Source organism: Kogia breviceps, chromosome 10 (assembly GCF_026419965.1).
Source record: "Kogia breviceps isolate mKogBre1 chromosome 10, mKogBre1 haplotype 1, whole genome shotgun sequence".
NCBI classification, from domain to species: domain Eukaryota; kingdom Metazoa; phylum Chordata; class Mammalia; order Artiodactyla; family Physeteridae; genus Kogia; species Kogia breviceps.
Window position 1 is genome coordinate 1,760,761 of NC_081319.1, and position 20,173 is coordinate 1,780,933.

At 55.5% G+C, this 20,173-nt stretch overlaps 1 protein-coding gene across 4 annotated transcripts in view; it reads left to right on the plus strand.

Moving 5' to 3' along the window:
- The window catches only part of EEFSEC (eukaryotic elongation factor, selenocysteine-tRNA specific), a 223,154-nt gene that overhangs the window by 49,656 nt on the left and 153,325 nt on the right, over positions 1-20,173 (plus strand). For all 4 annotated transcript variants that reach the window (XR_010842431.1, XM_059076708.2, XM_067043321.1 and 1 more), the window contains exons 2-3: positions 11,229-11,436; positions 19,262-19,358. Coding sequence is in view for 3 of the 4 variants with exons in the window: in XM_059076708.2 (XP_058932691.1) it covers positions 11,229-11,436; positions 19,262-19,358 (305 nt within the window). In the remaining variant the exon portion in view is untranslated. The remainder of the gene's footprint in view (positions 1-11,228; positions 11,437-19,261; positions 19,359-20,173) is intronic.

Sequence of the window (20,173 nt, forward strand, 5' to 3'; positions counted from 1 at the left end):
CCACGCCCCCTCTCCTCGCCCTGCCGCTGTGGGCGGGGGCCGGTGGCCGGCAGACAGCCTGATGGGGCTTTGGAAGGACAAGCGCCCAGCACTTGTCACTCCTGCCCCCGGCCTGTATGTAGGGAGCTGGGTGCAGGGGCCAGGCCTCCTTTTCTTCTCAGTATCCCCATCAGCCCCAGCTTCAATCCGAGAGGCCCGCCGCGGGGGCGCGAGAGGCCGGCAGAGCCGGTTCTGACTCGCGGGTGTGCAGGAGGTGGGACCCCACTCAGGGTCGGGCCGGGGGCCCAGGGACGGTGGAGATGCCCTGTGCCAGCGAGCCTGCCGTGAGCACAGAGGAGAGGTTCGAGGTCCTGTCAGGGTAAACGTTCACTCCATCTCGAAGGAGGGAGGACACTGGAACCCACTGGGCTAGAGAGGGCCTCACAGACCGCGTCGCCCGCCAGGACCCGGCGTCTCCCGTGCCTCGGGTGGCCGCGTGTGCCGCACTCTTGGCAAGACGGGGAACAGCTGTCCCGAGTTGCGGCCATTGAGTCGTATCTGGTCCCTGAGCCAGCGGTGGGCACCTCTGGTCATTCCGAGGAGATCTGGCCGCGTCCCCGAGGGTCCAGGGGAACCGAATGATCGGCGTCCTCCGAGGCGCTGGCGGCTGGGCCTCCGTGGCCTCCCGCTGTGTCCTCGGCCCTGAAAGGCCCTTCCCTCTGCTTTCCGGCCTCCTCCCTCCCTCCAGCTGCTAAATTCCCCTCTTCGGTGCTGGCTCAGCAGAAACTTCACGTCTTACTTTGATGTGCTTCACCGTGTGGACCTTGTGGGTTTGGGTGCGTCTCCGCCACCGGACCGTGAGCTCCCTGAGGGCAGGGCCGCGGCCACGCTGGTCCCTGAAGGCGGCCCTCGGCCCCGGGGCCAGCAGCAGAGGCACGCGGGGCACGGACCCAGGCCCCGGGCGGCTGCGGCTTCTGCAGGAGGCGTCGTGGCAGTGTAACACGGGGGGAGAGGTCCCAGGTGGTGCCCCCCGCCCCCTGGCCAGCGCTCAGGGCCCTCGCACGGTGGCCGTGCCCTGAGCGTGCCCCGCTGCTCCCTCTGAAACGCGGCCTCCTGCTCAGTCCCCTCTGTCTCCGTCCAGAAAAATGTCTGATTGTGTCTTGAACTCATTTTCATTGCTTGCTTCAATGGCCTCACTTGGCAGCTGAGGCCATATGCTAATTCCACCCTTTTCATGAAGGAATTCTGCTGATTTTACTTACTTTTTATGGTAGATTTCCCCCCTCTTTTCTTCTTTTTTTTCTCCTGTCTCTGCAGTAAACAGTTTCCTGAGGCCACGCTCTCAGGCTCTGCGACCCTGAGCGCTCAGACTGTGTCACGGTCGGAGGAGCCCGGCGGGCCTCACCCTTCCAGCCCCTTGGGCCTGGGCCGGGCAGGGGCGCCTGCCGCGGTTTCTCTGCCCTGGACGTGGGGCTCGCCGTGGCCCGGGGCCCCGTCTCTCGAAGGGCCTGTCTGTGTCCGAGGCCACGGCAGCCCTCGTCCCCCAGAGCAAGGCAGGGTGCGGTTGTCCCGTCTCGGTGCCTGAGCGGTGGCCCCACCTCCACGGCGGTGGGGTGCTTAGGAGAGGGCTTCAGAGGGGTCCGGATCTGCGGCCTTGGCTGAGTTTCCTCCCCACCCTGAGTCTCAGCTTCTCGTCTCTCAGGTGGCCTCGTGAGGGCCCCTCCTCCCCCGCGCTGGGGTCTTCTCCGGGGGAACGCAGCCCCTGCAGGCCCCTGGGCCCTCTCTCTGCAGGTCCCAGCCCCTGGTGTTCACAGCGTGCGCTCCCGTCCTTGCTCCCTTCTTCCTTCTGTCTCTGCTTCTGGACCAGCACACGTGCCTCTCTGGAGTGTAGCAGGAGGTCACCACTACGGAACAGAGAAGAGTCCGTTCGTGGCTGGTGGAGGGCCCTGCTCAGCGCTTTAACCGCATATCCCAGTTCCGTTCACTCCTTGCAGGGGCGCTCGCTGGCCACCGGCTCTGAGCCGCTGCCCGTCAGGGGCTCTGTCCCCGGGGGGAGGCTGCAGGGGCGCGGGCAAGTCACAGAACGGGGCTGTCCTGGCAGTGTGGGGACCACGGCACCCCGAGGGAGGGCCACCTCATCCAGACCACGGAGAGTCGGGAGGATCCCTGGGAGGTGACATCTGAGCTGCAGTTCAAAGTCTGAGGTGCCAGGAGAAGGGACGAGACGGGAGGAGCGCTCGCTCGGGCGCGTGGCCTTGTGCCCAGGTCCCAGGGGGAGACAGCGGGGCTGACCGGGAGCTGCGGGGCACGTGGGGAGGAGAGGGGGGGAGGGAGGGGAGGCTGGGGGCCCAGGCCTACTGCCCTCCTCTCTGCTCCTCGGGGGCTCTGAGCTCTTCCCCACGCAGGGCAACTGACGTGCTGCTTGTGGACCCGGGGCTCTGGGCTCAGTGCCCGCCACCGACTGGCTCTTTACCTTGGGCGTGATGTAGCTTCTCGGGGCCTCCACGTGTCCCTCTGCAGAGCGTGGCGTCGATAGTGGTGCCTGCTGCTGCTAAACGTTAGCTGCGAGGCCAACGCGCAGCTCTCGTGGAAAGGGCTCGTCCCAGGGACGAGATGAGGAGAGCGTCTGTCTGGAGGACGTTCCGGCCTCTGGTGCCGCCGAGGTTTTCCTGCTTCACTCTTCCAGGAAAATCGTCGTCTCAGGTCATCTCAGACTTTCTGCCTACCGGGGGCGTTTTGAGACTCGGTGTGAGAACCGCTGCTTGAAGCTGTAGTGAGAAGACCACCAGAGAGCAGCCGTGTGTCAGCCCCGCCCATCCTGGTAGACAGGCTGTGACAGCTGCAGCCTCGGTTCAGAGCCTGGGGGCCTGGGGAGCCCTACACGAGGCCCCGGGGAGGCCGGGGAGGGGCGGCTCGCCCCTTGTGGCCTACAGGGGCCGGGTCCAAGCTGAGGTTCGTCTGACCGCGGGCCTGTGGCCTCGTGTCCCCTGCTCTAGCCCACTGGGACCTGATGACAGCAGAGGGCCTGCCGCCCTTTCCCTCCAGGATGAACCTTCCTGTCCCCACTGAGGCCCAGTGTGGGTCATGAGGGCGCGAGGGGCCCGAGCTCAACAGATGGGTCCCCGAGTGCTTTCCTGATTCACGCGGCCAAAGAGGTGGTTGTTTGTTCTGGTTCCGGCAACCTCTCTTTCTCGAGAAAACTCCCTCCAGAGACCTCACACTGGGAGCCGCAGGCCGGTTTTGGCCAACGGACATGTTTTGTTTGGGCCGCACCGTTTAAATATTTTGTTTTGAATCGGTTGTCAACATTTAAAAATGGGCAAATTTCATACAATGGTCCAGATTTTTGGCTTCTCTTGAAAAACCAGAAGATCTGACAACTCCAGGCCCGCATTCCTTTCTGGCTGTGTGGGCTGGAGCCGAGGGGGGAATGTCCCCTCCAGCCGGGGCCCAGGAGTGGCGGCGGCCTCTAGACTTGCGCCAGGCGCGCCGCTCAGTTGAGGACCCACCGGGCCCTGCAGGTGTTCACGTCTGCCCAGCAGCCCCGCCTCAGGACAGACCTTGGTCCGGTGCCGGCATGAATGGGTGAGGACGAGAACTCGGGTTCAGTCACGCCCGTGGCCGAGCACCTGCTGGGCCAGGTCCTGGGCCGTGAGGTTTGCACGTGGGGTCTGGGCGCCCCACGCTGCCCTGTGGGTGACGGGGGAGTCCCGTTTGCGGACGGGTGAGGGTGAGGCTCAGCGGCCCGCGCTTCCCGGACAGGCAGGGAGGGGGCTGAGGAGGGAGCCAGTGTGTTCCCCCGACATCCCGTCCTTGTTCTCACGTGATCTGTGTCCGCAGGCGTTCCCCCTCACACTGCACGGGGAGCGAAGGCATGTGGGCCCTAAACGCAGGGCACGGTTCTCCCTTGGGATCACAGGCTGCTGTCCTCAGGAGAAATCCTCTTTGGTGCCTCTTCCAGGAGGAGGCCCGGTGGAAGGACAAGGGGCCTCAGGTCAGGCAGAGCCCGGCTCTGCTCCTGGCTCCACTCCCTCGGTCCCGCGGCGGCGGCACGTGTGCCTCCTGGCTGCCTCCCCTCCCCCGGCCCCCCCTCCCTCCCCGCTCGCCTAGTGGGTGCTTGCTGTGTGCCGAGTACTGTCAGGCGCCGTCGGAGCCCCAGCTGTCTCTGCAGGGACGGGCTCTTGGCTGCACCTTGCCCAGCCGCAGGGAGACCCTCGGTCGTTGCAGCCGCGCTTCAGAGCGGTGAGGCTTTCGGGCTCGTTCTCACAACGGAGCTCACACCGACAGGGCCCCGGGCTGGCAGCGTTCTCGCGAAGGACACTGACTTAAAAGGAGCATTTCCACCCGGGCCCCTTGTGAAAGCTTGGGGAGGACCTGGGTCCGACGGGACCTCCTGCCCTGTGGGTCCCGAGTGCTGTGTGAGGCCCACCACACAGCCTTGGAAAAGGTTCCTAGTGGCTTTATCTCCAGCCTGTAGATGAAGAAACGGCCCCGAGTGCTGAGCTGCTACACGGAGCCGAGGTGCAGACTCGCCACCGTGGGGCCCGACCGCGGCCTCTGTCCCCGAATCTGACCGGACCCCGCGCGTCCAGGGACCACGTGACGAGGACTCAGGAGTTCTCTGTCCCGGGAAGTCCTGCGGGTCCTGGTTGGCCGGCAAGTCCGAATGTTTACTCGGTCCTGCTGGGGAGACGCCCTGCTTCTGTTCTGAGGTCCTCGTGCCCGCAGGTGACCGCAGGGTAGGCCTCCTGGGTGAGGTTGTCTGGGCTCCAGACGCCCCTGGCGCTGAAGGGGCTGCGGGCGCGCGCTCCCTCACCCACCTCTCAGCGTTTGTCCAGAGGCGCTCTTGCATCCATATTTGGTGATTTGTCTCTCTCCCCAGCCCCCTACGAGGTGTCTGCCAAAATCCTGTATAATTCGTCTCATCTCCCGAGCTGTTATAGTATATGAGGACAGAGGATAATTTAGTTATTTTTGAAAAAAGATTCTTAGCAAAAGTAAAAAAGGAGGGGGGAGTTTTCATACTCACTGCATGAAATAGACAATATTTCCTGAAACAGGAGATATGAACCTCAAAGAATTTAAAATAAAACATTCATTTTATTATTTTTTTAAAGAAGGAAAACGAAAAAAAAAAAAAAAAAGTAGAATAGTCAGTCTTTTTATCCTAAGTACAGATGAAATTGATTAAACCTTAAAGACTGGCCTCCGCACACCCGGTTTATTAATTGAAGAATTTCCTCTTACCCAGAATGGGAAGTTCACATTAAACCGAGCTGGCCCCTGAGTGGCAGTGACACTTGAGAGCTGAACGTTTTCCACAATCCTATTTTCTCTTCGGAGCTAGAGGAAATCCTAAAATGGTTAAAGGGGGGAGGGGGAGGGGGGAGAGAGCAGAGACCGTACATTTTAAGGAAGCCTTCTTTCATTTCCCTGTAAAGCATGAAATCAAATTATAGCTCATGGGCCACAATTATTTTATTTCTACATTTCAAATTCCATTTTCTGCTCCTTTTCGCTGCCCTTGAACAGGAGTTGTACTGTTGTGCAAAGTCAGCTAAAAAGATTACCCCAGATAGACGACGACACAGTAGCTTAAGGAAGCAGGGGCAGGACTCCCCGGCTCGTGACAGCCCGCGGCCCTGGAGCCCACGCGTACCCCGCCATCTCCTCCGTCCGGGAAGGAGTGGCGGCCGACCCGCTTCGGCCCCTCTGCCCTGAGGAAGCGTGGACACCTCTGCTCTTCCCGCGCGCCCCTCCGAGGAGGCCGCGGTGAGCAGTGCATGTACGTACTCTGTCCGGTGCTTCCAGGGCGGCCAGGAGGGATGGTATGAGGCCGTGCCCGGCGCCCGGTAACACTCCTCCCTGGTGGGGTCGAAGGTCATGCCTTTCCCAATTCTCATCCAATCCCCCGATTTTGTGGCAGAGCGAGACTCGATTTAGGGCTAGTGTGTCTTTTACCAGCTCCTGCTGATCCCTTAATATCAGAGCAGGCCTGGGGCGCAGAGTTCCAGCCCTAGTTAACATCTAACAGCAGCGCATTCCATTGTTTTGCTTTGTTGTTTTATTTATCTTCTCCGTTAACGTCTACTTACAGCACGTTTAACGCATTTACTGTCATGTAAAGTGCTTTTTTTAATTTTTTTTTTTTTTTTTTTTTTTTTTTTTTTGTGCTGTACGTGGGCCTCTCACCGTCGCGGCCTCTCCCGTTGCGGAGCACAGGCTCCGGACGCGCAGGCCCAGCGGCCATGATGGCCCACGGGCCCAGCCGCTCCGCGGCACGCGGGATCCCCCCGGACCGGGGCACGAACCCGCGTCCCCTGCATCGGCAGCCGGACTCCCGACCACTGCGCCACCAGGGAAGCCCTAAAGTTCTTTTTAATATAAATGCATTTGAGTTCAAAAAAAAGGACTTGACTTAAACACACATAACTCAGTAGTGGTCGTAGCAGTGTCCACGGGCGTGGCAGGGGTCACAGGTGTGGTCCACGGGTGGGGAATCCGGGTGACTCGGACTCCCTGCCTGAAGTGGGACACGCCAGCTCTCCAGACCCCCGGCGGAGTGCTCCAGCCGTCCAGCGCCATCTTTACCAGCCCTGCCTCTCAGGAGGTTCTCTCGAAGATCCAGCCGAAGCCCTTCATGCTTCCGTTAGGATCACGTCGGCCGCATGGCCCGTCCTTCCGGACGGGGCCCCAGCCGCTGCCCTGCCTCCACCCGCACGGTCCTCACCCCGCTCCGCCAGACGCCAGAATCGGGGCCGGCCATGGCGTCTCGCACCCCTCCCTGCCCTGCGCCGACTCCTGCTCCTCCGCTCAGACCCCCCCACACACACACACTGCGGCTCACAGAGCAAGGCCTGGCTTTTCAGTCTGCGTCCGCAGCCTCCGGCACAAGACGCAGCTCCGGCACAGCATCGTTGATCTCTGTTGGACTGAGTGGGCAGACCGTAGCTCCCCACCTCCTCCACTTGGTGGACCAGGAGTCCAGTCCTGGCGCTGAGATTCCACTCCCTGCCGGCGTGTGGAACTACCTGAGTGCCTTGTCTTGGCCTGCAAGCTGGAGGGGAAGGCTTGTGTTCTCTCCCCATCTGCCCACTCACTTCTGAGGCCTGCTGGGATCCCGGGAATGGGAGATAAAACTGAACTCACTGAACCCAGAAAGATGCATACGCAGACGGGACCCAAACACTCAGGGGCCGTGGGGCTTCGTCTGCAGCCCCAGGCCAGCGCCCACACGCTACCCCTGCAGCAGGAGCCCCGCTGCCGCGCGGCCAACATCAGGGACTTCTAAGGGGTCCGGAGGTCACGGCGACTTGACTGACCCCACTGGAAACCCGGGTCGGCACCAGGCACCACCCGCGCCTGGCAGTAACCCTTGGTCAATCTGTTACTTCATCAGACTTTGATCAGGCGACAGGAAGTGACATAACTGGCCCGTCTTGTCTTTTTCAGAATCCCTAGTATTTCCCCAGAATGAATCAAACAGTGTCCTTCCCGATTCCCACGAACCCAGGGTAGGAAATCATTCTGAGACTAGAGGGGCTGAGAGAGCGAGTGGGTGGGAAACACAGGTCACACAGACTCGCAGCTCACAAATGACCCTCTATATTTCGCAGCCTATCAGAGCTTCTCATCTAGTTGTACTGACTGCAGAACCCTTTAAAGGTTTGCAGAATAATTACAACAGGGTTAAAGTTTCTCAGTACTTTTAAAAATTACAATTTCCAATTCTGTAGATGATATATCTTCATCATTTCAGAAATAAAAATAAAGGAAAACTTACAAAGGTCAGCATTTAACAAGTTATCTGTGAGATGCAACTTTCCTTCTGGGACCAAAGGGGGGGAAAATGTGTTGAGGGAAAAGAAGTTTTCTGCCGGAGAAACTGAATATAAAACTTTAAACGTTTTAGCAGATCAGATATTTAATCCAAATTTGATTTTTAATCAGAAGCTATGGGCATCCGAAAAAAGGGGAAATAATGTCAAATTTAAAATAAAGAGGAAAGAAATTTAACCGGTGACATTAAGTATTCACTCAGCGGTGCAAATGCACCGTTATCGACGATGTAAACTGCCGTGGAAGTTGATATCCTGCTATCAGCACGGCCACTTCCCAGTACGCCGACTCCCCACGTGCGGCAGCCTCTTGAGTCTGTGCCAGGGGACTTGCGGGCGGAGTCGCCGGAGGGGACGCACGCAGGGCTGTGGGAAGCACCTCGGGCACAGGGGCCTCCAGGAAGTGCGCTGCTGGGATGGTTCTTCCTGGCGGCGGAGGGAGAGGAGTTACCGCCACGTGGAACAAATGCTGCCAGCCCCCAAATCCGGCAGACCCAGGAGGCCCCCCCAGGGACCTCGGTAAGTGCCAGCCGGTGGCCTGGAGCACTGCGTCCCCCGGTGCACGGGCGATCCTGCAGAGGGGGCTCCCCCACAAGCATCCTGCTGAATTCCCCCAGGCCAGCGGTGAGCCGCCCGAGCGGGACCGCCTGGGCGGGACTGGACGTCTCCCCTGGTCACCCAGGTGCCACGACGCACTGGCTGCGGAGCCCGGCTTCCTCTTCTCTGGGAGAATGAGGAGCTACGCCGAACGGACCAGAAGGAGAGCAAGCCTCAGGCACCCCGTATCCCATAGGTGACGAGCCGACCCAGCATCCAGCAGAACCAGCGTGCCGCCCGACTGGCAGGGAACGCCAAAGCGGCGGCCTCACCCAGGTGACAGGCACGCGGGTCGGGAGCCGGGCCCGGGCTCGGGGCTGCACGTGGCTGGCTGCAGACGGATGGGCCCTGGGAGAGACGCTTCTCAGCCTGCACGGGCTACCCACACTCACGTTCCAGGAGGGGCCATGTAAAGAACCTCTACACTCCTGCAGAAGCGGCAACACCGGGCCTGCACCTGGCACGGCCGAGGAGCACTCTTTCCCGGGGCCCTACGGCTCCCGTCGCCCCCCATCCTGGCATTCGTACGACCCTCCTGGCTCCTGGCCGCATGTCAGCTCGTGACTTCTGCCTGATGTGTGTCAGCTCTGACCCTCGCCGCAACCCCACGGGGAGGAGACCCTCCCGCTCAAACAGAGAGAACTCTGAGGTCGGGTCACACGACAGTCAACATCAGAGGCACGGCTAGAACTCGGAGCTGCCCGAATTCAAATGTCTGCTTTTTCTATGGCCAGCTGCCTCTTGGCCAGAGTCCTGCATTCCTGAGTCTCTGGGGACCCTACGGCGTCCCTAAGAGCAGGTGGGAAGGGGCCCGAGGACGGGAAGAGGGAAGGGGAGTGGACAAGGTGCGGAGGCAAACGGCCAGTGTCCTCAGGACAGCCGTGAGCCCGGGCGCAGTACCTCGTCACCACCCGGAGAGCCCAGGAGGACGACGGGGCCGTGTCGGCAGCGGAGGAGCAGGAGAGACAACAAAGAGAGCCGTGTAAGACACAAGGAAAAGATAAAGAGCCGAGGACAAGATAGGAGACAAAGACAGGTGCTGGAGCCGTGCCCAAAGGAAGAAAAGCCAAAACCCGATAAATGCTGGAGACTTGCAACAAAACACCCACCGAGCTGAGTGGGGAGGGTGCTGGCCGAGAGCGCAGGGTGCTTGGCACAGAGTCCCGGGCACCCACCCTTCCTTTCCGAGCCTCAGCGCCCCGGTCTGTAAACGGGGGAAAGACGCAACTGTGACTCAGGGACGACGGGTAGCCGTCCAGATAAAGCTCAGGTTAGGTCTCCATCTTGCACTTTACATCAAAATAAAGTCTAAATGGATTAGAGTTTGAAGCATAGGCATTTAAAACTGTAAAAGTACTGGAAGAAAACGCATGAAAAAAATATATATATAATCTTAAAAGTAAAAAAATACCTAGGTAAGATACCAACCCCAGAAACAAGAGAGAAAAACAGAAAGACTGACCATTTCAACATAAAAATCAAACATTTCTGCATGGAAAAAAACAAAAGTCATAAAAGCCAAAGATAACTGGGGAGAGAAGCCTAAAATGCGCCTGTCCCACAAAGGATATGCTCCTCCGTGTTTAAAAAGTTTCTTTAGATTGGCAACAAAGAGCAACAATCCAATCAAAGTGGGTAACAGTCTCAACAGTGCCCGTGCAGCACCCGCAGCACCTGCTCTTGGCTCTTCAGTGTTTAAGAAGTGTCTTCAAATCGGCAGCAGGGCCTTCCCCCTGTGGTCCAGCGGCTTAGACTCCGCACTCCCAGCGCAGGGGGCCCCGGTTCGGTCCCTGCTCGGGGAACTAGATCCCGCGTGCGGGCCGCGGCTAAAGACGTGGCGCTGCCAAATAAATAAATAGGATATGGAGAAAATAGATGGAGTGAATAAATAAATAGATTGGCAACAGAGAGCAACAATCCACTTGAAAGGAGAAATGGTATCAACGGTGCCCACGCGCGCACCCGCAGCACCTCCTCTTGGCTTCTTTACGCCGGCAGCAAAGAGCAACAGTCCAGTCAGAAGGGAAGGCAGTATCAACGGCGACCCTCTGGCCTCCAGCGCGCCCTGGCAGGGCAGTCGGGGAGGCCAGGTCGGAAGCAAACAGCGCACAGCGCGTGAGTTTCGCGGGCAGGCGGAGGGCGCGAAGTGTCCTCGGGAAACAGGGCAGGAAAAGAAGGCTCGGAACGCATGGGAGGTGGGCGGGCTGCGGTCCTGATCGAGCTGTCCGGATGGGCCTCGCCGAGAGGAGATATTTGAGCCAGGACCCAGAGAGGGCCGACAGTGAACCCCTGGACAAGCGGGCCCGGCAGGGGGAGGGGCCGGGGCAGAGACCTGCCAGGGTGGCACGGGTCCAAGGGCCAGCGGAGAGGCCAGGTGGCTGGGGGACGTCAGACAGAAAGCAAGCAGCTCACATCAGAGTCAGATGCCCTCCTCGCCGAGGGCAAGAAGCAGCTTGCGAGCCGGTTTTCACCTCGCGGGCTGACGAAAGGACGCTGGCCGCAGAGAAAGGAGCTCCTGCCTGGGGCGTCCTCGCGCTGCCACCCCGTTACACGCACGGGCCCCTGGAGCCCCCAGCCAGCCTGCCGGGCCGCCCGCGTAGAGACCAGGAGAATCGGGTCACAGAGCCGGGGGGGGGGGCCGGCGTTCACGGTCGAGCGACTCCCCCGCCCGGTGCTGGGAGGTCGTGGTTGTCCTCCACCCCCCGACACCCCCAGCTTTTTCCCGGCTCATCTTGCCGGACCTAGGGTGTCGGGCAACTTCCTGCAGAGTCAGCTGCCCTGTTTCCTCGCTCACCTTGTCCTCTCTTCTCCCAGGGGCCCAGATCATCGATCTGATGATGCTGGTCATTGACGTGACCAAGGGGATGCAGACCCAGTCGGCCGAGTGCCTTGTGATCGGGCAGATCGCCTGCCAGAAGCTGGTGGTGGTGCTGAACAAGACGGACCTCCTCCCCGAGGGGAAGAGACAGGCGGCGGTCGATAAGATGACCAAGAAGATGCAGAAGACCCTAGAGAACACCAAGTAGGTTCGCCGATGAGAGGGCCTCGGGGCGCACCTGCTTCCGCCGACCCGGGTGGGGCAGGCGGGGTCCCGCCGGGCGCTTGCTCGCATCCCGGGTGGAGGCTGCTGGGGTGTCGCCAGAGGCCAGAAGAGCCAGGAGCGCAAAGAAGCCACTAGTGGGTCATAGGAAGGGCGGTCCAGCTCCGCGCCGCGTCCGGAGACCCAGGCTGCCCGCGCCTTGCCGGCTCGCCGCCGTGGGGTGTATCCTGCGGGAGCAGCCAGAGCCGGGCTCCGCCCGGACGGGTCCAGGTGTCAGCCCCACGCCCCCCCCAGCCCTCCCCATCCTGTTGGTGAGGACCCAGCCCTGCCTGCTCACCACCTGCTTAGCTGCAACTCGGTTATCGAAAGGGAGAGGTGCGTTTGGGTGAGGAGCGGATCCCTGTCACAGAGGCTTATAAAGTCGGATGGATGGATGGATGGACGGGTGGAGAGGACACGGAGAAAGGCCAGATCACATGGCCTATGGTATTTCATGCCAAGGGGTTATGATTTCATCTTGTGGGAAGTAGGGGCGGTGCCGGGGGGGGAAGCCCAGGGGGCAGCGGGCAGCCGACAGGGAGAGGACGGCAGGGGTGCCCGGGAGGTCTAGAGCGGGAGGCCCGCCAGCCCCGTCAAGCTCTAGCCGCTTACCGTCAAGGTCTGCGGGGGCGGGAGGGTGACGGTGCCCCCGGGCAGGGCGGGGGGAGGGGTGTGGGGACCACAGGGCAGAAAGCCACCCGGGCACTCGGGCGGCCATGGGCATGGCTTATTCCCCCGCGGTCAGGAAAACGAGAAGACACCCTGCTGAGCACACGGTGTCGGCAAACCTCCTCGTTTTATCGGCTCCTCTCCTCCCCCCGGGCCAGCGCCTTCTGATCAATACTAAACAGCGGTCGCCGGGCGACAGTGCTGCTTCCTCTTTGCTACGCAGCCCGACACCGTATCCTGCCGCGGCCACCTCTCCCTCTCCTGCCCGTGGAGGGCACGCAAGCGGAAATGGTTTCGCTTCCCCGTCATGAAGATTGATACGCCTTTCCATTTATGATTTTCTTTTCCGATCTAACACCTGCAGCTCTCCCTCAGAATTCTCAAGTTGGTTAAATTAAAGCTGCAGCCCTGAGAATGGGCCAAATGTGTCATAAAAGATTTCCTAGTGCTGCTTCTGTTAGCAAAATTCATCAATCCGATAAAATCGACACGTTTAGATAAGTGTTGCATAAGAATTCAGACTCTGTTATTCCCAGCGGAAGTGGATATGAGACTGTAAAACGGAAGATAAAAAATTATATCTTCTTTTTGCTGCCGTTTTATTTACTAGTCAGAAAGGGGAGACCAGGTCCTTTGGACTCCTGCATAACAGCCCAGCACAGTGTCGGTGTCATTTGCTATAAACGAGACCTTCTGGGAAAGGCTTAGGATACTATTGAGGGTAAATTAATATCAACTATTTCGATTCATTAAATTTAAGGAAAATTCTCACTTAGGTGTTTAAATTACTATTCCTATTTTAATTCATTGGTTGAAGGTCAAATCACAGCCTTTCTCACACATCCAGAGGATACTGGCCACGGAAGGGCCTTTGACATCTCTGCTCTCCTCATTCAGCGTGCCCAGGGCTGGAAAAGCTCCCGTACGGAAAGCTTAGCGGGCCGACGGGCCTGGGCCAGCCAGGGCAGTCACCTCGTAGGAGAACTTAGCTGTTACCTCCGTGCAGCCGAGAACTTCTTTAAATCATTTTAAAAGTGACGATTTCCTTTTCTCATGGTCCGTTGTTAGGTAAATCCTATGTAAATGCTGGTCCAAATGTGAAGAAACTTTCTATCTAGAAAGGAGAAATTTAGACTGCTGAGCTATGTACATATCAAAACCTAAAAAGTGTTAAAAAAAAAAAACGAAACTTTTTTTTTTCTATCCAAAGAGTAATTGAAAGAACCTTTGGAAAATAAGAGAAAAGGAGTTAAAAGAAAGTGGAGAGCACCCAAAGGTTTCTCAGAAGAGCAGCTGCTGACATTTTGCTTGACTCCATTCCTATCTTTCCACCGTGCGTAGTATCACCCCCACCCTTTCTTCCACATTCAAAAACTCGTAGTAAAATATACATAACGTAACGTTTATTACTTTATCCCTCTGTAAAGGTACAATTAAGTGGCATTAAATCCCTTCACAAGGCCGTGTACCCATCACCACTGTCTGTCACCTCATCCTCTTTCACGGACCCCAACATAGACTCTGTCCCCACCGACCAGTCACTCCTCCCCCTCCACCCCTCCCCCAGGCCCTGGGAACCTCTGTTCTGCTTTCTGTCTCTGTGAACTTGACTGTTCCGGGGACCTCCTATAAATGGAATCATGCAATATTTGGCCTTCTGTGCCTGGTGTGGCTCACTTAGCAGAGTGCTTTGGGTCCGTCCGTGTTGCAGCCTGTGTCAGAATCTCTCACTCCTTTTTATAGCCGCATAGTACTCTGTTGTGTGTATAGGCTGCATTTTGCTTATCCATTCATCTCTCGATGGACGCTTGGGTTGTTTTCTTTTGGCTGTTGTGAATGATGCTTCTGTGGACACTGGTGTACGAATATCTGTGCCAGCCCCTGCTTCAGTTCCTTTGGGTGTGTACCTAGGAGTGGGATTTCTGGATCGCATGGTGACTCTACGATTAACTTTCTGAGGAACCTCCATACTGTTTTCCATGGTGGCTGCACCAATTTATACCCCCATCAGCAGTGCATCAGGGCTCCAATTTCTCTACAGCCTCGCCAACACTTGTTGTTGTTTTCCTTTTTTCTCATAGCCATCCTAGTAGGTATGAAGTGGTATCTCATTGTGGTCTTGGTTTGCGTGTCCCTGGTAACTGATGTTGAGCTTCTCTTCACCTGCTTATTGGCTACCGTATGTCTTCTTTGGAGAAATGGCTATCGAGTCCTTTGCCCATTTTTTAGTCACGTTGTTTTTGTTCTTGAGCTGAAGGAGTTCTTTATATATTCTGGACATTAATCCCTTGTCAGATTGTCAAATGTTTTCTTCCATTCTGTACGCTGTCTTTTCACTTTCTTGACAGTATTCCTTGATGCACAAAAGTTTTAAATTTTGATAAAATCCAATCTCTTTTTTCTTTTTCTTTTCTTTCTTTTCTTCTCTTTTCTTTTTTCTTTTTTTTTTTTTTGCCTGTGCTTTTGGTGTCATAGTCATGAAATTGTTGCCAAATTCAGTGTCATGGAGATTTTACCCAATTTTTTTCCTAAGAATTTTATTGTATTAGCTCATAAGTTTAGGTCTTTGATCCATTTTTAGTTATTTTTTATGTATGGTGTATGTGAAAGGCCCACCTCCATTCGTTTGAGGAGACATCCAGTTTTCATAGCACCATTTGTTGAAGACTGCCGTTTTCCCCTTTGGCCTTGTCAAAAATCAATTGACCAAATACACGTGGGCTACACTGGTCTCTGTCTGCCCTTATGCCAGTACTGTGCTGTTTCACTTACCGTCCCTTTGAGGAAAGTTTCCATGGGGAAGCCGAGTCCTCCAACTTTCTGCTTCTTTTTCAAGATTATTGTGGCCATTTGGGTTCTTTGCAATTCCCTCCCATCGGAATGTGAGGATCTGCCTTTCCATTCCAGCAGAAAGTGATGGTTGGAATTTTAATAGGGACTGCATTGAATCTGTAGATGGTTTTAGGTAGAATGGACATCGTAACAGGAGTAAGTCTTCCAGTTCATTGACACAGATGTCTTTCGATTTATTTAGATTTTTTAAAATTTCTTTTATACAGGTTTTGTAGTTTTTGGTGTACAAGCCTTACTTGTCCTTGGTTAGATTTATTCCTAAGTGTTTAATTCTTTTAGACGCTATTATAAGTGGAATTGCTTTCTTAATTTCCATTTCAGACTTTTTTTGCTGGTGTATAGAAACACAGGTGACCTTGTACCCTGCAACTTTGCTGAATTCAGTTCTCCCTCTTTAAACATGTAATTGTAATCATGAAGTATTTACATTTTTGATTTCTGCTTTTATTACTTAACATTATATAGAGCAGTTCTTCATGTAACCATCACCCTGTTCCTGACCCTTTGAAAGGGCTTAAGTTTTCCTCCTTGTAAGTAAATAGTCCTGGGTGAACATCTTTGACCATCATTAAACTTCGTCTGTGTTTTCGGTTCTTCCTCTTGAGAGAGCCCCGGGTATGGGGTCACTAGGTCAAAGGGAAGGAGCCCTTCAGAACCTTTCGTGCATCTCTGTGTTCTTTTCCATGTCACACAGGTGCCAGCGGTGAGCTCTAGTATCTAATTTAAAAATATATTGGGGGACTTCCCTGGCGGAGTGGTTAGGACGTCACCTTCCAATGCAGGGGGTGCCGGTTCAATCCCTGGTTGGGGAGCTAAGATCCTACATGCCTCGCGGCCAAAAAACCAAAAGATAAAACAGAAACAGTATTGTAACAAATTCAATAAAGACTTTAAAAAATATTTTTAAAAATATATATTTGAAACATTTAGGATAGAATGTTGTTTTACTCTCGTTATAATATGTGATGCTTTAATTACTGGTATGACTGAACATTTTTCCTTAAGTGTATTGAATAGTTGTGTTTTTGTGTGTTTACTTTGTGCCCATGTGTTTTGTCTGTTTGCCTCATGATTTTAATGCTTTTCTTTTTGATATTCAGGAGTGTTTAATATTAATAAGGATGTTGTTATTAATTAACCCTCTGTCTATCATATTTCCTACAAATAAGTCTTTTGCATTTGTTGTTTGTCTTTCTGTTTTAGGTTTTTTTTTTAACACGCAGACGTTTCTAATTTTTATGTAGTCAAGCTCTTTGTTTTTCTTTGTGATTTCTTTATCTCTGAAAGCATTTAAAATTACTCTTGCATAAGCATCTATCAATGTTAACAGAAATAAAAATAGAAGATAAAGATGTACCCACAATCTTCCCAATGCAGCGAATTAAAGTGTTTCTTTTCCCTCGGAACCCTGTCAGTCTTTCCCACCTGTACATAGTTCGAGGTAGTTGTTATTGCAACATTGACACTGTTCTGTGTTCTAGGCGTTTTTGTTTATCTTTGCACTAAACGTTATTGTCTGACAGCATCCTTGGTGCACATTTCTCCCAGACTCCCTCTGTGTTTCCTCCTGCTTTTAAACCCTTTCTTTTCCCTAGTTTATGTTTTCGCCACAGCCGTCTGCTTAGTACCCACCTTCTCCCCGGGATTGGGTGGGAGGCCGAATCCGCGTGACCTGGCTCCTGCCAGCGGCTCCTCCAAGGTGTGCATTCCGTGCCGGCTCTACGGCCGTCTCGCTTTACCTCTCGGCGTTGCTTTTTCTTCCTCTGTAAAGTGGGAGCTGGTGAGTCCAGCCGCACAGTGTTTATTATGAGGGAGCATTTGATATGGGGCGTGGCACGTGGTAGGGGCTTAGTAACAGCAGCTGTAGCGTGTGGAGCACCTCTTGTGCGCGTGACCCTGTTCTAGGGCTTTCCGGAGTGCAGTCAGGCAGATGCTTACAGTTACCCCAGCCTCTTGCATCTGGCTTGACTGGTAAGAAAAATAAGGCATAATAAGGGTTTTTTTAGTATCACTATTTTGAATTCTGCTATTCCAAACCTAAAACATAGACTCTGTTTACATCTTTTACACGAGTTACACACACACACACAGATTCATGTGCACTTTTTTTTTAACCGATGTGAGTTGTTTTTGTATGTTGATGAAAGTCAGCCTGCAAGCACAGTCAGCAGGTCTGGGCCCGGCTCGCGCCGTGAGGTACCACAGCTGCGCAGGGAGCGGGGTGGGCTGGGCGGGGCGGGGCACTGGGAACAGGAGGCGCCCCCGGCTGTGCTCTGGGTCAGCTCCCACCTGGGCTGCGGGGCTGTGCTCAGCACTCTTCCTGACATCTCTGGCTGCAGCCCCTTGTGCTCCTAGAGCCCAGACAGCAGCCTAGGTCTGAAACCCAGGCAGGAGGGGGCCTCTTGTCCCCCAGGGCTGCCAGCAGCCAGGATGCCCCATTGTGTGGCGTGCTCAGGAAACCAACAGGGCCAGCTTCTCTGGAGCCTGGGAAAGGGCCAGACACCCAGCCTGAAACGCATTTATGTTTTGTTACAATACGTTGCCCAAAAGGGTTTGGATAAACAGTAATTGAATTTCCGAAAGCTTTATGGTTAATCGCTGGAATTCTCAGCGCACGCCTTTCCCCTTCTGCGGCCCTGGGCCTGGGGCTCGGAGCGCAGGCAGAGACGTGCGCGTGGGACGGGCCCTGGCTCAGGGCGGGTCCTGGCTCGCTGACTCCGGGGCCTGAGCCCCCGCTTCGGTCTAAGGGTGGGCTCTTCCAGGGAACTGCCAGAGAGGGAAAAATAATGGTATTACTCTGGAAGGGGGCTTTGATGGAGCCAGATACATTCTGCCACTTTCAGTGGCTGTCAAGCTGCTGTTTCCACTCTGAATACAGACTCCAGTTATTAAGGCTACTGCAGAGTTGAGGACGGGTGGGTAAGAAGAAGGCAAGTAAAACTGCCACAAAGTTCCCTTATTCTTCCTGAGATTCAGCTGTTTTCCTTGACTAAACATTCCACAGACTGCTGCAAGCCTTTGGTTAATTTGCAGAGTTCTGAAAAGGTTGTTTCTGATCATTTTTCCCAGTGTTCTTATTGCCTTACGGAGAAGAGCCTTTTCGAATGTCCTCCCTCCACATTTTGCTGATTTTTCAGTTTGTTGAGTCTTTTTGGCCTGTACCTCATGAATTTATCCCAAATCAAGGCCAAGAAAAAAAAGAAAAAAAAAGTCATATCCACCAACATATTATTATTCACAATGGTGAAAAATTGGGGATGTTCTAAATGAGTCACACTGGGGGGGAAAGCATGTGAATTCTGAGCTGCACTATTATGCGGCTGGTAAAAATGAAAGAGAAGGTGGCCGGGGGGTGGGGAGGCAGGAGTGTTACGTGGTGGCTGTGAGCCCTGGTTCTGGAGTCGGACGGGGTAGAGGTTGGCGCGGAGACGGACGGCAGTGACTTGGACCAAATTAATTGACCTCTCTAAGCCTCACTTTCTCATCTGTAAAATGGTGCCGAGTCCGTGGTGGTTCTGTGGGGTTTCAATGAAAGCGTCCAGGTCGTATTCTTGGCTTAGGCAAGTGAGTCTTATTATTATTGTTGCTGTTGTTATTTTTCAATAGAAAATTCTTTCCGATGCAATGGCAAATAAACTAGAAGGATATGAAATTGTATGAATAGTGTAACCAAAACAGGAAAAACATAATTCCTTGGCAACGCACGGAGAAACCAAGGTTGGAAGAAAGCACACCACGGTGATGGGGTTATGGGTTGTATAGTTTCTCTTTTCTGTTTCTCGGGTTTTTGTTCTCCAGTGGAAAAGGTAAATGTATACTCGTAGTAAGAGTCTTTTCTTGAAGAGGCAGGCTCTCCAGGAGGCCGGGAGGCTGTGGAGGGGCCCTCCGGGCAGGTCTGGCAGGGTCTTCTCAGTACCTGTGCTTCCCGAGTCTCTGCAGGAGGCTGGGCCGTGCCCCGTGGTCCTCTCCAGGGGCGTCTTTATTCAGGGGCCTGGGGCCCGGGCTTCACCGCTCCTCCTCAGGGAGGGTTTGGAGTAGCAGCTAAACCTAGGAGCCCCCTTCTGACTTCTTTTGTTCAACACGAGGCGTTCCCTTCGGGCCTCCACGCCCTGGTCTGCCAGGTGGGAGGGAGCACAGTGCCGCCGCCGCCGCCCCCCCCCCCCCCCCGCACCTTCCGCGGGGTGAGAGCAGAGACCTGCCATCGTGCTCGCCGGTGACCACAGTGGGACTTGTCTTTCTGTTCCAGGTTCCGAGGTGCACCCATCATACCCGTGGCGGCCAGGCCTGGGGGACCAGACGCCCCCGAGACGGAAGCTCCACAGGGCATCCCAGAGCTCATTGAGGTACCGCCAGCTTGATCCGCGTCGGGGGCTCCGGCTCACTCCGGGGGGAGGGGACTCTCCACACCGACCCCTCGGTGCCACCCCCCTCGCCTTCCTCACGGAGTTAGATCAGAGCAGAGCTGCAGGCCTCCAGTGGGCAGCCCCGGCTCTGCAGAGCTGTCCACGTCCTTGTGAGCCTCCTCCTTCCTTTCCCTGTCCAACTCGTCCACGCGGCAGCTCCCGGCAGGCGGGGGCTCCGGGGCTGCGTCTCCCATTCCAGCAGCTACGGTTGTTCCAGCCCCTCCAGTGGATCCCTCCCAGGCGGGTCCAGCGTGGCTTCCATCCTCGTCCCTTCTGCCAGGCTTGGGGATCACGGACAGAGGGGGAGCCCAGCCACTGGGAGGGCCCGGGGCACCCAGCGGGCAGGGTGAGAGTGGAGTCCCCCAGCTGAGCCCCCGGGCAGCTCAGGGGCTGCGGGGGGAGGTGTCTTGACCCTGGCCCTGGACGGTGCATTACAGCACTGGCCGCGCCACATCTCTGTGACCTTCCGCGCTTGACCTGCTCTCTCTGGCCTCGGTTCCCTCACTTATAAAGTCAGGGAGATGGCACCCCCACTTGGCGCGTGGAGTTCGAGTTCACGCGTGTAACGTGCGGGAACGGTGCCACGCCAGAGCTTACGCTGACAGTGAGGTTGGTTATCACGCACCAGGCACCACCCTGAGCTCCTCTCGTGTGTGATTATTCACGTCCACGGTTACATGATTGTTAACAAGGCTTGGGAGGCTTGAGGTACGTCTCCGCGTTTTGCTAAGAACGGGCCTGAGGCTCAGATGTCA